This window comes from Hirundo rustica, chromosome 13 (assembly GCF_015227805.2).
Source record: "Hirundo rustica isolate bHirRus1 chromosome 13, bHirRus1.pri.v3, whole genome shotgun sequence".
NCBI classification, from domain to species: Eukaryota; Metazoa; Chordata; class Aves; order Passeriformes; family Hirundinidae; genus Hirundo; species Hirundo rustica.
Genome location: NC_053462.1, coordinates 564962 through 582610, shown reverse-complemented (window position 1 = coordinate 582610; position 17649 = coordinate 564962). Strand labels below are relative to the sequence as shown.

Sequence of the window (17649 nt, the reverse complement as noted above, 5' to 3'; positions counted from 1 at the left end):
TACTGGGCAATATTTGTACTGAAATTGCAACTCTAGTAGTTTTTGATGGAAGCTGGTTCAGTACTGCACTGCACTTGCTGTTCCTAACATGGGGTTATCAGGTAAAATCTGTATTTCTGTGCACTGCAGTAGATGCATTTTAGAGCCATATTATGTTGCTACCAATGTTGAACATATAGCTGCCACTAGAACGTGCAGGACATAGGAAACTGGTTTCATTACATAACTGTGGATTTGTGTGCAGCTGGGTCATAACTAGGCAAAACAGATGCTGTAGGATATAAAAGGATTAAACAGTCTGGGTTACATGCCTAATGTTTTGCTAAATATTTTATGTAGCATCATCTGGCACATGTTAATTATGTTGTATTATTATTGTTTTAGAAAACAGTAGTTATAAATAAATAGCTGTTTCTTCCTGCTGCTTTGAACTTGGAGCAGAATGTTAATAGTATCAGCAGCATGTTAAGTTTAATATTTACCATTAAGTGAAAGCCTAAACAATTACATGAGTAATGCTGTCTTTCAAAGGACCCTTGTCAGCAGGAGGTGACATCTGAAGGTCCCTGCTAAAGAGAATCTGCAATAAATTGGCTGATGGCAGCTTTTACTGTGCACTGAAGAGTAGTTTAACTGGAAAGCCAAATGCCAAATTAAACCCAGATAAAAATAGCCAGCTGCTCAGCTCTATTTGTAAAATGAGAAATATTCTAAAAACTTGGTGAAGATTAATTTTCTCCAGATTAAAGCCAGTAAAGGGTACTCTTAGATCCAGAAACTTTAGAGGGTTTGCATATTGTAGTAGAAATAACTGCAATTAAAATTTGAAAATGAGGATAATTGATACTGCAGAAGAACCGTAGTGGAAAATACTCTTTAAAGAAAATGAAAGACATTTAAATAAGTCTTAGAATCTCCTCCAGTCTGAAACTACACAATGTATGTTGTTTAACAGATACTACATTATGTACTCATGTATGACATATTTGAGTGCACCAGCTTCTTGGACTTAAGTGTCTTGTATACGGACTTGTGTTATCTATGTATCACATACAGTCCTGAGGCCTCTGAAACCATTGAACACTTTTCAATCATTATATTCATTTTCACAACAGAGTGGAGAAGTATTTTTTTCCTAATTTTAAGGTTATGAACAGAAAGAATTAATAATTACCTTGGAAATACATAAACCAGAAGCAGCTGTCAAATTTAACATCAGGAGTCTCTTGCTGTCTCTTAATTTGGGCGCTTTTGTAACTGATAAGTAAAATATTTATATGAAGAAGGAAGCATACCTAAAGGAGGTCATAGAAGCAGCAGCCTTGGAAGTTAATTTGACTTTATTTGAACAGAATACAGTCACCTAGAAAACAAGCTAACTATTTTTAAACACTGACAGATGCAAGAGACAGCACAGGTAATTATTGGAGAAGCGGGAGTTTCATTATATCAAACTACTTAGAATAACAAACCACATTACAATTTCTTAGGACTATCTATTGGTGAATATTTGTGTATTTGCCCTAACAAGTTCTATCATGCACTCAAGTGAGATATAAGCTATCCAGTTTTTTAAGTTTACAAACATCGTATTAGGCAAACAATTTTAAGTAAATACTTTTACCTAACTTGAAAAATCTGTCACCTTCCACAGCACCACATGAAATTCTTGTTTTAAAATACCATTAAATCCACAGCAATAGCTAAATATTTTAAATACTTATGTAATACACTGTAAACTCTATGTAAACACTACGTACACCAAAAAAACCATACAAAGAACAGGAAGATAATTTTGATTAGCAAAGATACCTCAATTGTATCGCCAGAATCATTTTTCTGTTCTTACGACTTATCCCCAAACCACTCCCAGAAAAGGCACAGTTGGTGGTGGTTTTTTTTGTTGTTTTTTTTTTTTTTTTTTAAACACACAAAGCCAGAATCAACACAATAGGCCAACGCAGTGAAACACTGCTCTTATTTCTAGGAAGAACAGGTAAGAAACTTGCATTAGTGTCTGGATGGCTCAGGAAGATTCTAATCATGAAAGATCTCCAGCATCTGCTTACTGCCCTAGGCTCAAATGCAGAAAAGAATCACAAATTAAATTTTGGTTAGGAGAACTTGGCTGTACATCTTGGACATGACTGCCAGTTAGAGTTACTTGCCTATTCCAAGGCACTACTGAGGCTCACCTCACAATCAGCTATTAATGGCACTCAGGAAAGATGGGTTTTTAAATTATACTGGTAATTACTGATCAAAGATTACACTCATGAAGTATTAAACAATACTACTTCCACTTTGTGCAAACAAAACCTTTAAATAAATTGAGATTTTAAAACTTATCACAATGCTTCAATACATTTATTAAGTCATTCCAACTCTTTATTATTACAGCATCTAAAAAGTTCTCCTTTACCAGCAAATGATGCCATGTTTGGCAAAGAAATGGTATTGGTAATTCTTTAAACCAAGATATGCATATATGAGTTATCCCCATTTTTTTTAGAAAAAGATGCTTCTAAGAAAAATATTTTAGTAAGTCTATATTGTAAGCTATCTGATAATACTTACACTATTACACTAAACAGACTGCCTTTTATGAACTATATACATTGATAAACACAAGCTCAGATGCTCTAACAGTTTCCTAGAAGACAGAAAGCATTGCTGGAATCTATCACTTATTGTTGCAAGTAATCTTTGAGAAGTGAGAAAAAAACTCCATTTTGACATTGCTGCTTTTAGAGCATATTCCAAATACTTGTATAACCATCATCAGTGATCCAGAAATCTGCAAAAGATGCTGATATATTGCATTTATGGTATCAAAAAATAGAAAGCTTGAGCACTGAATTTCTACATAAAATGGAGCTTGAGGTATTTATACAATCCTTTTTAATGGAGATTAAATATTACCCATTGCATGTTACCCCTGCAACTATTCAGGACTTGTTACATGAAATACCTTTCCTGTGTTGTTATTTGGAAGATCTACTGTGGCACAAGGTGTAAATAAGTCAGTTGTACTTTCATTAGCTATAAAATTTGAGTATTAACGAAGTGCTGTCTAAGTTCAGTGCTAAAGACTAAAGCAATTTGTTTGCACCAAGACTTAGAGAATGACCAAGCAGGTCCTGCAGAGAACCCAGAGCCTCCCCCCTCTCTGTACAGAGGCCACCAGAGTGAGTGCAGGACGACTACACAAGCTGCAGCACAGACATCTTGAGTCAGATTCCTTCCCTCTGTTCTCAACAGTGACTTTTACAGCAGTGAGCTCAAAAAAGGGTTTAGCTGAGAGGAAGGGTTATTTCTGGCCATGCTGACAAAGTACATTTTAGTCAAAAATGTGTGTTAAAACCAACAAAACACTGTATAGATTCACTCAGTTTCTTTAAATGGTCATATTAAATCCTGTATACATCAGCTATCCTTTGGGGTAAGAAAACCAAACCAAACCTACAAGATCAATACAATCTGGGGTGGGCACAAATGAGCTGGATCACCACTGTCATAGTGTGAAATTCAGCAAGGCCTTATAAGCATGGCACTCAGACTTTTCACTTTGCTTTTGACAGCTGAAGGGGTGCACAGTAATTTTCAATAACTTGTTTTCATTTCTTTTGTTCACTCCAGATCACTTTTTTTTTTCAGAAGTAGAAGAGACTTTTGCTAATCTGACAATCATATATTTTTGCATTCAGTACAGGGGCAAGCTGGACAAGAATGACTGATTCCTAATTCACGCACAATTATGATTTCTTGGTGGTTAACTGCTTAGTTTTCTTGACTGCTCTCTCAGAGAAAGGAACCAAATTCACTGGGGAGGTATCAGCAACACTAAGCTAAACATAAAACATCTCTATTTCCTTTCAGGATAAAATGTGAAATAGTCAACATGGCCTAAAAATCATGCACTATTTTACTTACCTTTTTGTACTTCGACGAGATAAAGCATTTTCACGTGGCCTTTGTAAAATGTCTTTCTAGTTTGTGTGAATGTAACTAGTATTGTATGATTAATTCCTTAGAAAACACATGCACTTGTGAAGGCTATGATAAACTGAGCACATTTGCTACAGGTCATTTTTAAAACACTACTGCTTGCAAGACCATCAGTTTGACAGAGCCTGCTATAGAACAAAATAGGCCAAAACTAAAACTTGGCATGCCAGCACACTTTAATTCTGTATTTGTGAAATGACTTTTCAAACTTAGGAGCTCTTTTCACTACCTTTAAAAGGAAAACCCACACATACACACAAAATTCTAACAATTCTAACACCATATTTGTTCTTTACCAACTAGCATATACCTTGTTTTAATGGTTTAAAGCAATTAAATTCCTCAAGATTGTGCATATCCAGGCATTACTGAGGAAATAAAGACACCCATCACTATTCTTCTTAAATTTTATTCCATAATAAAAAATAGAAGATGAAAGAAAGAGTGTTGAAGAATTAAAGCAATTATTGGTCAATGTAAGGAGCAGTAAACTAATTATCTAAATGATGACTAAAGACCTGGTTCATCAAAAGTACTTCTGGGTCCTCCATGGCATTAACTGTAGGCTTCTACAGCACAGAAATCCAGACTATCTTTTGCTGAAGCAGGTCCATTATTATCTAGAGAACAACTGATTTCATATTCTATTTATCCTTCTCTTTTTGTTCTTTCTCCTTCTTTTCACGTTCAGCTTTTGCTTCCTCCTCCTCATGTTGTTTTATCAATTGTTCCACCTCCTTTTGCTTCAGAACCCTTATTACTGTCTTTCCGTTCTCTCTTGTCAGTGTTGCAATTTCAACTGAAACACATGGAACAGACAGCAGCGTTCAGGCAGAGCAATCATCAGCAGGGCAAGGTTTGAGATTACACGAGACAGCGAGGCAGAAGGCTCCAGTGCTCCCTGTGCCACACAGCCTGGCTGGAGGCAGCCACCCACAGTCCCCTCTTGCAGCAGAGCACAGCAGCGTGGTAGCTCCTCTCAGGGTTCTGCTCCCAGACTCGCAGGCATTTCAATCCCCAAACTGCAGCCTTGCCTTTGGAACTGGCCAACAGCCATCAGCCTGGACTAAACCTTCTGAATGACTCTTAGGCTCAGGCTGAGAACTCCTGCATCGTCTGAAAATATTTTTTTGTGACAACTAACATTCCAGTGAGCCCCACGTGGAACATGTGCACTCACCGCTCCCTTTGTTTAAGCAGAGAGTGCCATCCCGTGTCAGTGAACACTCACCTTTCTCAGCAGAGAGCTTGCTGACATCCATGGTTTTGTTTAGAACCTTAATGGCCAATGCCAGAGCAGTCTTTAAGGTCATTTCCCCTTCTTTGTAGTCTTGCTTCAGCATTGACACGGCTGCCTGTGAATTTCACAGAAATTAAAATGGTGTCTTTGGGCAATCAACCACACAGTTGGGGTTTTGCCAGGTAATACCAACACATGAGTTCACAGCAGCATTTCTACACTTACCTGTAAATCTCTCCCACACTAATAATCAACTCAGTTTAATTAATACAGTACAATTTACACTTTTAAACTTTTCTTTTTGAGAAGAAAAAACCCAGAACTTACAGCACTATTATTCCCAATGCATGTGGCTTTCCACCCTCCATAATTTCCACTGGGATCACTTTGATACAGCTGAAATCCATAATGCTTATCCCAGCCAATATAGAGCAATGAAACACCGAAAGGACGTTTTCCTGTTGAAAAGAAGGCTATTAGCAACCTAAATTTAGTAACAAGATTGGTCATGAGTGACAATTATTTTCTTTGATTTAGTTTTCCAATCTATTCCTGTGAACTAGGATTTAACAGACAGTTCTGCACTTCTGTTGCTTGAGATAAGCACGCCAGCACTTCCTTCTAAGTCATGGGGTGGGAGGCAGCAGAGGTTTATTCCATTTAACCTTAAGAGCAGTTCATTTGTGTCTCCACAAATTATAATTTATCATCTCAGGACTTAAAATTTCATATTTCAGGTATGTAGCTTAGCTGTTAAAGCATTTAACTTAGCAGTACCAAAAGCCGGGTAGTTTAAAAGGAATTCTCTCCCACTACACATATGCAAAACAACAGAATTAGCAGTTCACATACTAAGGAACACTACTTACAATATCATTTTTTAACATTACTTGCACCACATAAACAGTACTTTTTTCAAGTGTTAGAACACTGATACCCCTACATACAACCTTGGTTTTGATTCATTGTGCTATTATGCTGGATGGGCCCAAAATGTTGAAAGGTTGCCTGAACAATTCTCTACTGCTCTTTTGAAGGCATTCATTAACTGCAAAAGCACTCAAAGCATTATGTGCAATGGGCCGGCATCTCAGCTATTAATTTCCCAAGCCATAAGAAGCAGAAACCTCTGGCAGCAAAAACCAGTGACTGTGATTACTCATCCCCCTCTTAAATTAGGCTACTTTTTCCTAACTTTTTTAAGAGAATTCAGTAGAACTGTCCACAGACTTAGATCCTTCATATTATGTAAGAGAATTGTTCTTGAGACATTTAGTAACACAATGATTCATCACACTTCATTACCTCCGAACTGCGTATAAGCCTGCTTGATATCACACAGTGCTGTTACTAGTTGTTCACAGGGAATGGGCTCTTGATACTGTAACAAATACCTAAAAGAGGAAGAAAAAGCAGTCTCCAAAACTTGTTTTGCTGACTATATCCTGCATAACATTTAAGAGGAAACAAGTTGCCGAGTTAGAGCCTCTGTGATCTAGCTGTTCTATTTCAACCTACTTCTGATCTACTAAATGCATGCTCATTCTGATCTAATGCATACAGACAGCTGAATGTGACAGCACAGGCAAGTAAAGCCATGTCACTGTCAGCAGACCCACCTCTGTGCAATCAGCCTCAGCTCATTTGTTAGAACATTGGCATCTGAAGTTATTCCTGCAACGCTGCACGCCATATCCCTGCAAGAAAAGCATACAAATGAACTGAATTCCTGTCAATCTCCAACCAACACTCACATCTTCATACAGGGGTTCAAGCACAGCATCTACTGTCAGGCTTTTCTTATCAAAACTACACAGCCACCGTACAAAGTGGGTTCATCAGCTCCTGCCTTTGGGGTGCACCAAAAACATCAGTAACCATTTGCTAAGAGCAAAGGCGGACAGAAAGCCAGCAAATCAGTATATTGGTTATACATATAGTTCTGAGAAGAGGGTAATGCCAAGGATGATTAAGTCCTGACTGGTTTTACAAGAGCCATTAGGCACACACATACATACATACAGGTGCCTCTCAGAAGGCCACTTGACACAGCACACCTCAACACTGAAGGAGCCACACAGATGTGACAGGCCTTCCGTGGGAGTTCCTGGCTGACACATGTGGGTAACTGAAACTTTGTAGTCTTGATAGATGCCTAAGAAAAATAAGTACTTCAATCCTTGATTGTTTTGTTGATCTTAATTTAGTATCTCTTTAGCTCAATCTGGTATGCTATAAACCTTTTGCTGTATAAAAGAATTTGTGAAATTAGGGATTTTTCCAAAAGGTGAAAGGGCTGTTCCAGGTGACCACTCCAGTGTGCTGTTACACTGCCTCCTTGGAAATCCAGTACTTCCTACCATTCCAGGGTGCTTTCAAGATCAACATGGAATGGGAGACAGACAGGATGGAAAACTATTTGTGTTCATACGCAGCTTCTATCAAGGATGAAGCTCTACCTCCCTTGCAACAAGAAAGCATAATCCATAAAATTCTTTGCTCTGACATCACAAATTCAATTTCCAGGAGCTAGAATGAAAATGGCAATAGAAAGATGTTTCATTTCTGCTACAATTGTGGCAAAGAAGCCTAAGGCACATTTTACCCAGTTATCTTGCACTTTTCAAGCCACTGAAGAAAAAAAGAGATGTGGAAAGGGAGCTGAAATAGCATGGTAATTTTTGTTTGCTTTCTTAATTCTGCTCCTCAATGGTATTTTGTAAAACTGAGATTTCCCAGTCTTCTTAACTGCCACAATACTGTTACCTTGTATGGCATAGTACCAACAAACAGACTATTCCATCTAGAAAATTCTCCTAGAGATAAAAAAGACAAACCAGCAATACTTCTACTTTAGAAGGGGAACTACTGGAGTGAACAATGACAGAACAGTCATACTTGTCTGAAACACCAAACAAAAAGATTATTAATATTTCAAATAAAATAAGACCAGGTTATGTGCTAATCAGCACTCTGTTGTTAATAACATCATTGGACATTTAATCACCATCTCAACTTACTCATTAAGTTTGTATATTTTCTCTGAGAAAAACACTTCATCGAGAAGCTTGTGAATGTTGCGCCGCTCTGCTGCCAGCAGAACTCCATCGTTTGCTAGAATTCCCAGGCACGTGCCTGCATGCCCAATGGCTTCCATCGCGTACTCAACCTGGTACAAGCGACCTGGGAAAGGATTGGAATTCCTATCATCAAAAAATGACACTGAACAAAACCAACTACACAAGGTGTCTTAAAGTTACAAGAATCTGACAAGTGCTCATTGTCCCATCTACTTCTTCAGTCTTTTACCAGTCAATTGTAAATCAACTGTCTGAAAAGGAGGGAGTCAGAAGGAAAATAAGGTAATACTGGATATGGCCACTGGGGAAAAAAACCCCTTCTATTAAAAAAAAAATAAAAAAATTAAAGAACTCTTTGCTGCAGTAGAATAAACTAGGACAAATTTTCAATAAACAAAGAAGACATTTTATACTGGATTTCTTGGGTTCATCCCATCTGAAAATTAAGAAAACATGCAGGAATAACAAGGAGAGGCATGACTGCACTAGCAGGACATTATCCATTCCCAGGGCATAGTGACAAAATCTCACCATACTCAAACAAGAAATAAATGGTTATTTCAAAAACACGGCAGGCGATATTACTCACTAATGGGGACTCAGTCTCATTATTGCCTCAATTAGAATGAATTTGAAAGTGTCCACTTGGGATCCTTGCTGTCCCTACAGAACTGGGTGTGGGTAAATATGATTTCTGTAACTCATATTCATACAGAAACGTGCTACTAACAACCACGCTTTGTGCAAGTGTTTTGATAGTTTTGAGAATATGAAATAGAGTTTACTTGAAAGTGTCGGGTTAAAAAATACCTTCCGGAGAAAATATGGTCGTTCTGGAGTCATATCTTCGAGACTGTAAAAGAATAGCTCAGTAAGTATCACCAGTCTCTTGTCACCAACGCCCTAAAGCCCCCGTATAACAGACTCGGTGACCTCGGGTGGTCACTGGTGCCCGCCGCCCGCCGCCCCCGCTCGGGCCGTGACTCGGCAGGACCCGCGGCTCAGCAAAGTTCCGGGGAAGGCGAGTCACTCACCATGGTGCCGGGGACGCGCCGCGGACAGAGGGCAGCGGGCCAGCAGGAGGGCGCAGGGGACGGGAACCGGCACCGGGCCTGCCAAGAGCACAGGACACGTGAACCGGGAACCCCGGGAACCGGCACCGAGCGCACCCCGGCACGGCCCCAGGGGGCGCTGCCGCCCGCGCCCGCACTGCACAGTCATCCTCAGCGCGGCAGAACGCCGGGGCCGCGCCGCCTCCCGCGCCGCGCAAAGACGCGTCCCGCGCCCCACCGCCCACCTGCCGCCCGTCCTCACTCACGGCGGGCCGGAGGGAACCGCTAGGCAGGGCGGGGGGCGGCGAGACCCGGCCGCCGGGCAAGAACCGGGCGCTGCGGCCGCGCCCGAACCTTCACCACCGCGTCGGAAATGGCCGCCACACCTGCGCAGTGCCGCGTGCCGGTCTGGGGCGGAGCCTGCGCCCTTTCCTGTCGCCGCGGGGCGGGGCTGGCGCGCGCGGCCCGCAGAGTCACGTGCGCATGCCGGCGCTCCGCCAAAAGGGGCGGGGAACGGCCCCGCCCGCCCTGTGAGGGCAGGTAATGGTCACACTGCGCCCCGATGTGAGGGACAGTAGCAACCCCGCCCGCCGTGTGAGGGCAGGTAATGGTCACACTGCACCGCTTCCCTGAGGGGTAGGAACGGCCTCGCCCGCCGTGTGAGGGCAGGTAATGGTCACACCGCCCCCCGATGTGAGGGGCAGTAACAACCCCGCCCGCCGTGTGAGGGCAGGTAATGGTCACACTGCACCCCGATGTGAGGGGCAGTAACAACCCCGCCCGCCGTGTGAGGGCAGGTAATGGTCACACTGCACCCCTGCTCTGAGGGACAGTAACAACCCCGGCTGGCGTGTGAGGGCAGGTAATGGTCACACTGCACCCCTGCTCTGAGGGGCAGGAACGGCCCCGCCCGCCGTGTGAGGGCAGGTAATGGTCACACCGCCCCCCGATGTGAGGGACAGTAACAACCCTGCCCGCCGTGTGAGGGCAGGTAATGGTCACACCGCACCCCGATGTGAGGGACAGTAACAACCCCGCCCGCCGTGTGAGGGCAGGTAATGGTCACACCGCACCCTGATGCGAGGGGCAGGAACGGCCCCACCTGGCGTGTGAGGGCAGGTAATGGTCACACCGCCCCCCGATGTGAGGGACAGTAACAACCCCGCCCGCCCTGTGAGGGCAGGTAATGGTCACACTGCACCCCGATGTGAGGGACAGTAACAACCCCGCCCGCCCTGTGAGGGCAGGTAATGGTCACACCGCCCCCCGATGTGAGGGACAGTAACAACCCCGCCCGCCGTGTGAGGGCAGGTAATGGTCACACTGCACCCCGATGTGAGGGACAGTAACAACCCCGCCCGCCGTGTGAGGGCAGGTAATGGTCACACCGCCCCCCGATGTGAGGGACAGTAACAACCCCGCCCGCCGTGTGAGGGCAGGTAATGGTCACACTGCACCCCGATGTGAGGGACAGTAACAACCCCGCCCGCCGTGTGAGGGCAGGTAATGGTCACACCGCACCCCGATGTGAGGGCCCGGCTCCTGCCATGGGCGGGCATAGCGGTCACATATGCTCCCCCCGCCGTGAGGGCAGTAATCGCCACACTTCTGTGCCTGCTGTGAGGGCAGTAATGGTTTTCTCTCCCGGGACGATGAGCCTGGACTCGCCTCTGCTCTCGGATGCATTGCGGCGGACGCGCCCCATCCAGCCCAGGCAGCGCCGCCTTTATTGCTTTATTCAGTCTGGTGTCACCCCCAGTACCGCAGCAGCCGCAGAGCTACGGGGCAGGTGTGTGGTGCGTGTATGCCTGGGCAGTCTCAAACCACGTCTTCTCTACAGCTTCCTGGCCCACCTCGAACATTGTCATTAAGTGTTTCCAGCCAGTTTTGGCTGTGATTGTGAGGTACTCCTTGTTCTCTGGGTACAGCAGAGCCGTGTGGGCGGCAATGACGAGGGACTGTGCAAACCTCCCACTCACCAGGAGAAAAAGGGCACCTCTCTCCTCGGCAGTGAGTGGCAGAACGCTCTCAAATCCTGCGAGAACATGTCCCCCAACACTCAGTGGGTCTGGGCTCTCAATCATCATGTACATGATGGCTATCGCGACCTCAAACACGTAATACCCGTAACTCATGTCACTGAAATCCAGGATGCCAGACACTCTGTACTGGGGATTCTCCAGCGAATCAGAACTGGAGTCTACGAGAATGTTGTGGTCATTGAGGTCTCCATGATTGATACCTAAACACAGAAGAAATAGAAACAGTATTTAATAATTATTAAACAGTTGAAACAGCTTTGGGAAGATGCATGTCAAACTAACACTCAGCTACAAAACCACGCTAGTCCCCTGCAGCATCAAGCGCTGTCTTTCACAGCTTTACTGCTTCCTGTGAACCTCCACTGCACTGCCAGATCACTAACAGTGGTGGAAAAATGGGATCATTACAAGATTGTGCTCCAGGCTGCTGTGACCTGTGATACACTGCATGTTTGCAAACACACAACAGTAGTCTCCAACTATAGAACTGTCACATTATCATCAATATCAATGTCAACTGAATTTCAAAAATTGAATTAAGTACTTAATTGGGCCTTTATGAAAGGTAGTACTGTACTCCATATATGTTTAGTATGCTGAAATAGCAGCATGAAAATCATAAACTTAACTGGGAGCAAACTCATCAGAAAGATAAAGAACTGATCCTGACTGGACAGAACATTCCTCTTGGCTTACTCTGTGCTGTATTGTCCATGTCTAGGCTAGGGAAAAGTTATTTGTCCAAGCTTAGGCTAGGGAAAAGAGATTAACTTTTTTTGCTATTTTTGTTTTCCTTCTCTACAGAGCCAACTCCTGGAAGAAATTTCTGTGTCTCAGTTAAAAATAATTACAATGAAAATAAAATACTCACAGGCTCGGAAATTGCTTAGCTTGGGTATTACTTTGTCTTTAAACTGCTCAATAACTTGCTCCACCACTGCACGGTATTTATTCTGGCCCAAGGCATAAATGTATTGATCTAGAAGAGGAACATTTGCCAGGTTCCAAATGAACTGACCCCGATGCAGACTTTTTACTGATGGATGCTGGAATTTCTTTGGAAAAAGCACACAGTAATATAGGCATAAGAAAAAATGCTGACTTTATGATGAAAGGGCATCATTTAAAACCCCTATTCATTTTAACAGGTTTCTAATAAGACTCACCGAAGAGCACTGTGAGTTGTGCACAGCTGGTGCTGCAGAAAGCTGTGGGAGCACCAGAGACACAAGACCTGCCAGCGTGCTGGGAGCAGGCACACTCTGCTTCTAAAGGTGAGACCTTTGGGGGACAAGCCTTAGGAACAGCTGGTATGTGAAAAATCCTGAGCACAGGGGGACACTGACCTTGGCTTTATGCTTATGAAGTTTTGCCTTTGTACATCCAGGCCCCACTGCTTTAAACATACAAGGTCCTTAACCCCTCTCTCACTAGGAGATGGAAGGGATGGTTTGGAAAGTGACATTCGCAGAGGAAGAGCATCTCTCCCACTGCACACCTTATGCTTATCTTGGACTCCTCATATGCTTATTAAGGTGATCTCTGGGCCAGATTGGATCAGTGCATAGGGCAAATTTAAAAAAGAAAAACCTTCCCATAAGAGTAGCTGGCTTCAAGAAAAAACAAACAAACAAACAAACAAAACCAAAATAAAACACACACCCCCAAACAAATAAAAACTATGCTTGTAATTAAGGCTCTTCAAGATCACTAAATTATAATCAAAAGTGGACAGTGTATGAACAAGTGAAGAACAAACCTAAACCACCCTGGTGGATGATAATCCATATGTTAAGGGAATAAAGAGTGCTTTCCATCAGAATTGCTTCTCATTAACTACTTCCTCCTTAGCAGGATCAGTCACAGACATATTTTGAGATTAGCTGATTTTAATCATAAGAGTGTGACCAGTGTGTCAGAAGGCAACAGTAAGTTATCTTCCACAACTGAAAAATGCTCTTGAAATTTAAGAATGTGCTTAGTAAAACTGGCAATTCATATTTCATAACTGTCTGAAGCTGGAAGCCAGAACATGAGAAAGAAAGGTTAATGAAAGGTTAATAAATAATGTGAGGTCTTTCATGCATCAAACTTACTTACTGGCTGACTGATCAGCTTTATTATCCTGTGTAACTACAGAAAAAAGACAGAATTTTGCATTAAGACTATCTCAGGGGAAGTGGTGCAAATGAGAAGTGTCATAGGTCTCTGTTGGCACAGCTTGTTGGTGTGGGGAGGGTACCAATGTGAAATGGTGTCATGGGTTGGCACAGTTTAGTTTTTAGTTATGGACAAATGTGGAATGTATTTCCTGGTCAGGACCTGGGAATTGCTTTAGAAAGGACAGGGACCTATCAGAAGGTTAGTTGGTACATTGGCATCTGTTTTGACCACTGAGAATGTCAAACGTGACTTTGGGACGTACCCATGTAAAACCCTGATTTGCTGCAGCTCAGCCCCTTTCCCTTTGGCCAGAGAGAGGGAAAGGTAACGTGTGTGGCAGCCGGGAATGGCCGGGCTGGGCTGAGCCGGGCCCAGAGGAGCGGCCCTGGCCGGGCTGTGCTTCCGAGCCCATCTGCTGCCAGCTACGGGCCTGGCTGGGCCGGGGCCCGCCCCGATTTAAACCGAGGGGTGGGCTGAGAAGGCATTTATGAGCCTGCCTGGTTTTTTTGATTCCGGACTGCCCGGGTTCATCTGATCTCTGGTGTTTCTGTGTGAGTTCTTCCCCACCCCTCACCAGCACCCCTTGAAAATCTTAACACCCTGAGCTGCAGTAAGAGAAAAAGACTCTGGGCAGATTTAACCCTTTCCTGGCAACATGAAGCTTCCAAGGCCTAACCCTTCCCTGACAGAGGAAAGAAAAGGGACAGAGTGAACATAGAGGAAAAGCAGCATGAAGTCAGTGGAGCGAGAGTGAAAGGACTGTTGGGACAGGGGGTTGAGGAGTTTGTCATTCCATTCTTATTGAGATGTGGAAATGAACTCTAGATTATCCCTTTAAATCATGGGAAAGATATGCATTTGGGGAGATGATTGTTTAGGTTTGTGTGTGGATTTGAGCAAAGGTGTTTGTGATGGACTAAGTGATATTGATCCCATAAGATGCTTGAACAGAGACAGAGATGAGAAGCCCTCTGCGCCAGTGAGAAGGTATCTCTGTGCCTTGAGATGAAGAATCCTTTGCCTTTAGAGTTATTCATCTTTAAAAGGTGACACCCCAATATGCAAAAGTCTAAGGCCCCTGACCCATAAGCAGCTTGGGAACCTGCTAATGGGAGGGGTCACAGAGGCAGGTTTCTCTGAGGGGCTGTTTTTGTGACAATTAAAAAACCCACAAGAGAACTGTTCTAAGTTGTCAGTGGGATCCATGACTCTAAGAGAGACTCTTCTCCTAAAGAATTGATGAAAGATTATTTTCAAATGGTGAAAGTGACTGAAAATTACAGGTTTTGTCTCTTTATGTTGTTTTGTAGGAAAGTGAACAGTTTGTAGGGGGAGCAAAGAGTGGTTTTGGAGTTTCATTCTGTTTTATTTTCAAATGGTGAAACTGACTGAAAATCACAAGTTTTGTCTCTTTATGTTGTTTTGTAGGAAAGTTAATAGTCTGTAGGGAGAGAAAAGAGTATTTTTGGAGTTTCATTCTGTTTTGCTTTAGTTTTTTCCCAACTTTCTTTTTCCATTCTTTTAGTGTGTGTTAATAAAACTATTTGTTCATTTTTAAGCTTGAGCCTGCTTTGCTTTTCTCCTAATTTCTCTCCCACAGAAAAAGAATAAACAGTAAGACCACTACGCTAAATTTGGCAACCAGAATTTAGCGAACATGAAACCACTACAAACGGTCACAATGCTAATGATGAGAAGAAAGTCAGCAACTCAAAAGGAATTCAAAATAATAGATCAGCCAGCTGTGCACTACACAAAAATTCTGTAAAACGAGCTGGGCATTCTTCTAATTTGAGCACCCTAGGAGTCATTCTCCTTTATTGGCTTGGTGTGAAACACTAACAGGTGAGCTTTGCATAAGTAAAAAGAACTCCTTATCTTCCCATCTGTGGTACAAAAATGTATTGCAGAAGGATCACCAGTACCGTGTCACTTGTCACGTACTTGGGGAAAGGCTTTAGTAGCAGCCAGCTTGGAGGCTGGCACCTGAGCCGTGAGTCAAACTGACACTTGCATTTTGCAGGTCAGAAAAGCAGGCAGCAAGCACGTTAGCAAATGCTGAAGAGACATTGATTCAGAGACAAGTCTGAGGCTGAAGCATGAGAACTCACCTCTGAGAGCACTTTATCCACGCTGGCAGCGAGCCTCCCAATCTCATACAGAATCTGAGCATTGGTAGTGATTTTTGCTACTGGTGTACCTGGCAGGTAAGTCAGCAGTCTGACCATGTACTTCTTGTTCCCAGGTCTAGTACCTGATAAGGAGAGGTGCAGTCAGTCACTGCTATGTGCCACTGAGTATTAGTTAATGCAAGAGGCAAAAAAGGTGTATCCCAGTGTAGAAGTTGTCAGAAGTAGCTCATAAAACAGATTTAGTGTAAAGATTTGATTTACCAAATGTTGTATAATGATGTACAAACCTTTACACACTTAGAAAATCTATGCTGGATTTTTAGTCCTTGTGCTTGGACCCAACTCAGCACCAAGCAAGGTTCCTCGAGCACCCGTGTACACCCACATAAAGTTTTGCAGCAAACAGAACAGGCCTCAGGGATGCCAAATGTTGTATGGAAGTTACAGTGGCAGTAAAAGCTAAATGCCAACACAATTTTTCTTCCAAACACTATTAAAGCAATTTATTCTGGCTTCTGAGATGGGCTAGAACTGTATCTTACACCACTCTGAAGGCAAATAATTTCAAGCACCACATAGTCAATGAGGCACTTTTAACTCCATCTCTGCATGGACACAGATGTCAGATAAATGTTTTCTCCAAGTCCCAAGCTGAAGTGTTTTCCTAAGTGTTTTCCTAGTTAATTATTACTCCCTCTGAGTTGCTTTGCTTCTGGTATTTTAAGTTTGGACTGTTACGGCTGGAATACAGATCACCTGATGCATATCCCCACTATTCCAACACAAGCCTAGTTTTCCTTTAGCATACACATGGTATACCATATAGCAAGCTACTTCTGAGCTACGGGTGAGAGTGGGGAGGTAAAGGTACCCACAGTCGCTCACCTCCCAACTCCAGAGACATTATGTTACCATCTTTTGTCAGATAAGGCGTAGCTGAAGGGAAGCCTTCAGCACTGAGAAACATCATGGCCTGGGTCTGTACTTCAATGAGGTCAGGCTCTTGGCTGTCTTCTGAATTGGTGATTTTGAGGACATACTCATCAGCACCTTCAGCTGAGACACGCACGTGGAAGTTCTGATCATCATAGCTGGGGAGTGACCTGATCCAGGACACCTTCAATCCAAATACCCTGTCAACCAGTTCAGCTGCCTCTCTCTCACCAAGTGCAGGCTTGGTCAAGGTCTGGGGTTGACAGTCATTTCCAGAAGACATTGTGTTTCTAGGAGAAAAAGAAAAGCTGGATGATCTGATCTGTATTCTGACACCAGAAGCAGTAATTACTGCAAAAAAATGCATTTGGCTACTGGAGAAGAATTTCCAACATTTATTAAACAAGCAAAGAAAACCAACCCCCTGTGCCAGCTTGGGTTTCTTACATCATAGCTTATCAAATACTTAGGCTGCAGCCCCTCCAAAGAAAGACTGCTAAAGAGATGCACTCAATCTGTTCAGAACAGCAGACATGAAGAGCTTATTAACCAAGCTTTTATTAGCTCATTTCTAGCAGCAGCCTAACCTGGAATTGTTGATAGGTAAGAATGACTCCCTCAGGAACAGAGTTGCCGAATCCCTGATCAAGAGGTCTTCAATTCGTGCCTGAAAAAAGCAAGAAATATTTTAGTAAATCATAACATTTTTCTGCTTGGTCAAGGCCTTCCAAATTCCTACGCTAAGAAAATCAGCACAAACCTGCAGACGCTCGCTCGTCTGTCGCCGGCCCACCTGCAGCAATCTCGAGCCTCCCCAAACGAGCGCAACCCTTGGACGCGGCGGGAGCCGCACCAACCTTTGCCCAGCCCGGGGAGGCCGAGGAGCGGCAGAAGCTGCCGTCAGCCGGGGGCCCGGCCGGTCCAGCCCCCGCCTGTGCGGCTCGCAGCCGGAGCGCCCTGTGCCCAGCGCAACGCGGGGCTGCACCCGCCCCGAGCGTG

At 43.5% G+C, this 17649-nt stretch overlaps 2 protein-coding genes across 3 annotated transcripts; both read right to left on the bottom strand.

Moving 5' to 3' along the window:
• Positions 1–4401: 4401 nt before the first annotated feature.
• PSMA4 (proteasome 20S subunit alpha 4) lies at positions 4402–9762 on the bottom strand. 2 transcript variants are annotated; one of them, XM_040077149.2, is made up of 9 exons: positions 9647–9762; positions 9363–9440; positions 9139–9181; positions 8269–8431; positions 6868–6945; positions 6554–6642; positions 5576–5706; positions 5240–5363; positions 4402–4807 (listed from the first exon to the last, which is right to left on the bottom strand). In XM_040077149.2, exons 2-9 carry the CDS (start codon positions 9363–9365, stop codon positions 4653–4655), a joined length of 786 nt encoding a protein of 261 aa, XP_039933083.1. In that variant the 5' UTR covers positions 9366–9440; positions 9647–9762; the 3' UTR covers positions 4402–4652. The 2 variants fall into 2 exon arrangements, with proteins under 2 accessions (XP_039933083.1, XP_039933084.1); XM_040077150.2 differs by having other exon boundaries at positions 9626–9659.
• Positions 9763–11108: 1346 nt separating this feature from the next.
• Positions 11109–17553, bottom strand: HYKK (hydroxylysine kinase). The gene is made up of 6 exons (XM_040077352.1): positions 17411–17553; positions 17238–17317; positions 16603–16940; positions 15697–15839; positions 12294–12477; positions 11109–11622 (listed from the first exon to the last, which is right to left on the bottom strand). Exons 3-6 carry the CDS (start codon positions 16931–16933, stop codon positions 11159–11161), a joined length of 1122 nt encoding a protein of 373 aa, XP_039933286.1. The 5' UTR covers positions 16934–16940; positions 17238–17317; positions 17411–17553; the 3' UTR covers positions 11109–11158.
• Between the last annotated feature and the right edge of the window lie 96 nt (positions 17554–17649).